This window comes from Carassius auratus, chromosome 33 (genome assembly GCF_003368295.1).
Source record: "Carassius auratus strain Wakin chromosome 33, ASM336829v1, whole genome shotgun sequence".
Classification (NCBI taxonomy): Eukaryota; Metazoa; Chordata; class Actinopteri; order Cypriniformes; family Cyprinidae; genus Carassius; species Carassius auratus.
The window spans coordinates 1081439-1087585 of NC_039275.1; the positions used below are offsets into that span (position 1 = coordinate 1081439).

General features: G+C 37.1%; 1 protein-coding gene across 1 annotated transcript in view; it reads right to left on the reverse strand.

Annotated features, from left to right (window-relative positions):
• LOC113052838 (tricarboxylate transport protein, mitochondrial-like) overlaps positions 1-5901 on the reverse strand; it is a 21585-nt gene extending 15684 nt beyond the window's left edge. The window contains exon 1 of the mRNA XM_026217287.1: positions 5643-5901. Coding sequence (XP_026073072.1) covers positions 5643-5709 — 67 coding nt within the window. The 5' untranslated portion in view covers positions 5710-5901. The remainder of the gene's footprint in view (positions 1-5642) is intronic.
• Positions 5902-6147: the final 246 nt, after the last annotated feature.

Sequence of the window (6147 nt, forward strand, 5' to 3'; positions counted from 1 at the left end):
AGATGATTCTTCTGCACAATCTGACTTTGCTGCAGCCTGGAATTGAACTACTGGTTTCGTCTGGTCAGAGGAGAACTGACCCCAACTGAGCCTGGTTTCTCCCAAGGTTTTTTTCTCCATTCTGTCACCGATGGAGTTTCGGTTCCTTGCCGCTGTCGCCTCTGGCTTGCTTAGTTGGGGTCACTTCATCTACAGCGATATCATTGACTTGATTGCAAATAAATGCACAGACACTATTTAAACTGAACAGAGATGACATAACTGAATTCAATGATGAACTGCCTTTAACTATCATTTTGCATTATTGAGACACTGTTTTCCTAATGAATGTTGTTCAGTGCTTTGACGCAATGTATTTTGTTTAAAGCGCTATATAAATAAAGGTGATACAGCGTCAGAGCTTTCTGTTTGCCACCGGTCTGGAAACAGCCGGGCCAATCAACGAACAGAGGGCGGGCTGAGAGCCGTGACGTAGATGCTAAGCGCCGAATTTTACATTGTAGGTTAGAGAAATCGAAAACTGAAACGACCGCGGAAATGGGAAACGAGACACGGGATGCAATTCGCTCTGTTATGGAGAACATTCAACTCTTTTTCAAACTGAAGCCAGAACAAGAAGAGTGTTTGATAAACATTTTAAATGGAGGTGATGTTGTGGCCCTACTCCCGACTGGTTTTGTGAAAAGTTTAATTTATCAATTGTTACCGTTAGTTAGCGAGAAACTGGGGAGGCCAAAGGCCGGCAAGGCTATAGTTGTAATTGTGTCCCCCTTGGTTGCTCTCATGGAGGATCAGGTCAAGGAGGCAGAAAAACTTGGTCTGTGTGCTGCACAGCTTGGCGTGCACAATGATCAAGATATAATGGCGGGGTATTACAGCCTTATTTTTGGTATAGCCCCGAATCCTGGATTCTGAATCCCAAATGGCGAGCTATGCTAGCATCAACGCTTTATCAAGACAACCTTGTCGCCATGGTTGTCGACGAGGCACACGTCGCATACAAATGGCGAGTTTGGTAATTAACTTCAAGTTAATCTATTTAGATAACAGCTCAGTTGAACACTGTCATTTGTTGTCTTTTGTTACATGTTTCGATGTATGATGTCTGTGCTTCGATGCGGCTGTACAGGCCCATAACATACGTCATAACTAAACGTATCTGATTGGTTTACGGGTAACCAATGATTTTAAACTTCAGACAAGAGAGAGAGAGAGACACAGAGAGAGAGAGAGACAGAGAGACAGAGAGAGAGAGAGAGAGAGAGAGAGACACAGAGAGAGAGAGAGAGAGAGAGAGAGAAGCAGCTAATCAATAACCCCATGAGCTCCTGCTGGTGGCTTCACCCAGATGCATCATAAATCAAGCTAAAGGTCTTTACAAGCTCTCCGTCTGCGTGTGGAAACAGAAACAGAGGAAATTAACACAGACGCCCTTTCTGAGTCCTGCCAGAGAAACACCACTGATTTACATGACAGCAGAAATCAGTCAGCACTCCGAGTGTGTTTCACTAATAACCTGCTACCAGTCAAAACACACACACACACACACACACACGCACACACACACACACGCACACGCGCACACACACACACACACACACACACACACACTCTAACCAAATACAGCACATCAATCAAACACAAGCTCCCATCTTTCTTCAAAATCTCCTGATGTTTGAGTAAAAATGTCAGATCACCCTAAAATTTCATCATTGAGCTATTTACATGTCAATGCAGAACATGTAAGAACGTCTTTATTCAGCTGAGCACAAAAGAAGATGATTTGAAGAATGTTTATGTTGCTCTTTAGAATACAATAAAAGTGAATTAGGTCCAAAAACGGCAGAGAGACACCATGAAAACATCATACCAACAGAAGACATACAGTATGCACTATGTTATAGTTATATGACGGCTTACAAACTAATATATGGAGTGTTTTATTTTATATTTAAAAATCTGTGTTTCTGGAGTTAAATAGCCATGGATATGCTTTCATTATATGGAAGAGAGGATATTCTGAAACTACTGGGGTCGGTTAATTCGACTGCTCACAGAGGCCTTGTTTATTAGAATAAAAAATCCAGTGAAAAGAGTGAAATTGTTAAATATTATTAGAATTTTAAAAACCTGTTGTCTACGTGAATATATTTTAAACAATAATTTATTTCTGTGATGCTCCGCTGTATTTTCAGCATCATTCCTCCAGTCTTCAGTACTCATAATAATAATATTCTATAATATTTCTGATTGTTGGAAATAGTTTAAGTAATAGTAATATTTTTGTGGAAAATGTGCTACTTTTTATTTTTCAGGGTTTTTTGATGAATAAACAGCACAAAAGAATAGCATTTACCTGAAATGGAAATCTTTTTCAACATTTTTAACAATCATGCATCTTTGTTCAATTAAAGCAGTCATTTATTATTGATAAAATAACTCCTGCTGTCCCCAAACGTTGATGTCCTCTGATTCAGAGTGAGTGAATAATGACACAAAGTTCATTTCTAACTCTTATTAAGTCACAGTTTTAATGAGATGGTGATTCCCGCTGGAGGAAGTGTTTTTCTGGGTTCTGCTGTTACATTAAAAGCAGATGACAGGTGCATAATTCCTTTCATGTTTCTTGAGGAAGCAAACACAGAGGTTACAGCTCTTCTAATACATGATGTCTGGTCTACTCGAGCCATCCTGAGCGACTCTCAGGAGAGACAGACGAAATCAGCCGGACGGACGGAAGAAGAAGTGATTGTGAATGAAGGGTAGAGACGCTGATGAGCGGACCAGAGAGGAGAGGAGAGGAGCACTCACTGAGCTTAATTGCAGCCTCCCGGCGACACACACACACACACACACACTCTTACACAACAATGGCTGTAATAAAGGGCTTGAGTGATGAAGAAAACCCAACAGCGGCGATCTGACGGCTCTCCATTAGACCGAAGCGCCCGCAGGCAGAGAGCCATCACTGTAACACGAGCGGATGAAATATCTGAACCATGTCTCTTCATATATCTGAGCTCTCTGACAGACTTCAGTATACAGCAGGATTCAGAAGCCGAGAGCACGTTTAAAAAATGATTATATTTAATGTAACACATTTGTTTATATATATATATAAATATGGTAATTTCATTCCTGTGACTGTAGAAAACTGCAGTGTGTGTGTAGCGTGTGAAATGTTTCCAGGTCACTGAAGGGTTTGTGTGACAGTAAACCAGAGCTGCTCTATAATATAAAACAATCCAAATCTGAACTTCCAGAAGTGTCTTACATATCAGTGTGAATAAAGAGTACAAACACACTTTTAAAATAAAAAATGGAAATGTTTTAAATGACTAAAAGCACTTTCTGAATATTTGAGATCCATCTGTTAAAGTCGTCTTCAAAACATCCTCCTGCACTGAAATCATTACACACACACACATATACATACGTGTGTGTGTGTGTGTGTGTGTGACCCTGGAGCACAAAAGCAGTCTTGAGTCTCTGGGGTATATTTGTAGAAATAGCCAAAAATATATTGTATGGGTCAAAATTATTGATTTCTCTTTTATGCCAAAAATCATTAGGATATTAAGTAAAGATCATGTTCCATGAAGATATTTAGTAAATTTCCTACTGCATGGATGGATGGATGCATAGATAATAAAAAAGATAAATAAAAATACAAATAATAAAATTACATTTTTTCCTTATTTTCATTATTTTTTTATCCTTTCATTTATTAACCTTAATATTTTTTTTAATGGAAGAATATAATAAAATTAATTGTATTTGGTTCATCAAGACAATAATTCCTTTATTTTGTTATTTTTTATAATTCTCAAATATTAATATATATATATTTGCTCTTTTCATTGTTCATTCCAGATAATCTCAATCAGACTGTAGTTGTTTTTTTTTTAATAAATTATAAAAAAAATTAACTAAACAATACAGCTAACTAACACAATAAAACATGATAACATAGTACAAAACATTATCTGTTTTTGCAAATAAACCCAGTATTCTCCTCATATTATGACAACGGTAATTACAGTGTTAAATAAAGACAAACGACTGGTTTAAAGTGGGCTCACAGTCATATTCTCTTCTGCACATGAGACGTGGCATTTCCACTGAAGGCTGGTTTGTGTAATTACAGACGGGTGGAGCAGCACCATCACACAGTATAGAGAGAAAATATCACCGCCATTAAAACCTGTCATTTGGTTTCAGAAGAACAGTTTCCAGATGGTAGTTAGATCACCAATTACCCAGAGAACAGGTGAGAGAGAGATCGTGATGACCAAACCCACTTTATAACCGCTCTCCATCTGTAATAAGAGCATCATCACACTGCGTTCATGCAGCGGTGCAAAGAATAGAGCCTTGAGTTTCATACATTTACATTACAGCATTACAATAAAAGTCACAGACGTGCAATGAATAGTTATGCCTATGTACATTTATAAATACAATTAAGGGCTTCAGTCATTGCTCTTTCAATCAGACATTAGTATGGTTAATTTTATTTATAAAACTATCATTATTATTAATTATTAATGAGTATATTTTAACATTTTAACACCCTTTGACTAAGTTTCGTCATCTTAAAACTGGCTTTAGTTTAAACACATAAGCATCTGTGTTTCTCTGACAGAAGTGAGCATCAGTGTTTGGACATCAGCTGTAGATCTGACCTTTACAGGAGTCTGAACCAAAACATCTCAAATAAACCACGGTGTGTACTCTCTAATGCATTAATAATAACATTCATCTGTCTTCTGCTTATGAGTGAAATCAGCCATTTTCTGTTTTAGCAGAATGAAGTCAACTGGGGCTGAAATCAACTGTTTTTCTTATTCTTTTGTCGACTACTTAGTATGAATCTTAAATATATGTAATCCATCACACACACACACACACACACACACACACACACACACACACACATATATATATATTTACACACACACTGGCATTCAAAAGTTCAGGATCAGTAAGATATGTAATATTTGTTTTAAGAAGTCTCTTTTCTCTTCATCAAGGCTGCATTTATTAGACTAGGGATACAGAAAAAATAGCAATATTCTGAAATATTTTTTCAATTTAAAATAAAACATTTCTATTTGAACATAATTTAAAATGTAATTTATTTCTGTGATCAAAGCTAAATTTTTCAGCATCATTACTCCAGTCTTCAGTGTCACATGATCTTCAGAAATCAGAATAATATGATGATTTAATATCAATATTAGAAACGGTTTTGCTACTTAATATATATATATAATTATATAATTTTTGGAACCGTCGTAATTTCTTCAGAATTATTTGATTTAATAAAAAGATTAAAAGAACAGCATTTATTAAAAATAGAAGCACATTAATAATTTTTCTGATACTGCTGTCCAAAAGTACATACACAAACACACACACACACACACACACGCGTAACTGTAAAGGAGTTTTCTGAATATATTAATTCACACATATTTCACTGTAGAAACCAACATAAACCCATTCATCAGTATTTTCACTCCTTTTCTGAAGCTTCTGAGTTCAGATGTATTGAGAGTTCAGATGGGTTATGGAAACTTCAGTTCTGGATTATTTATGAGTTCTGAGTTTGTATATGTTAGTGATGTGTATAAACTGACCTGCCAGGATGGCTTTTCCAGGATGAGTGAGTTTGGCTTTGGCCGCAGCTCCGCGTTCACGCGTCATCTTCAGTCGGACTCTCACGAACGCGCGCAACACTGTTTCATCCGAGAGCAGCGCGCGATCCGCCGATCATAGACCGATGACACGAGACTGCTATCAGCCAATCAGCGGACAGATCGGCCCACAGGGGCGGGGCTCGCATCACTCTCTTTCTCACTCACTCACTCTCGACGTCACGCCCTCCAGAAACGACACTCGAGTTAAAAGTGGATCTCCAACCTAAAACTGCTTTAATCATCAGACTGACAGCAGTTAAATTCACTGTTAAATGAAAAAGAAACAAGAGAAAACGGCAGTGTGGAGGCTCAGTCTGCAGAATTGAGAAATAAATAAATGTGGCAATATTTAAATATGTACATTTATACATCCGGGAATAAATAAAGGAGTGTATTAATGAAAAATACATTAAATGTAATAATAAAAATAGTTAATAATTAAAAA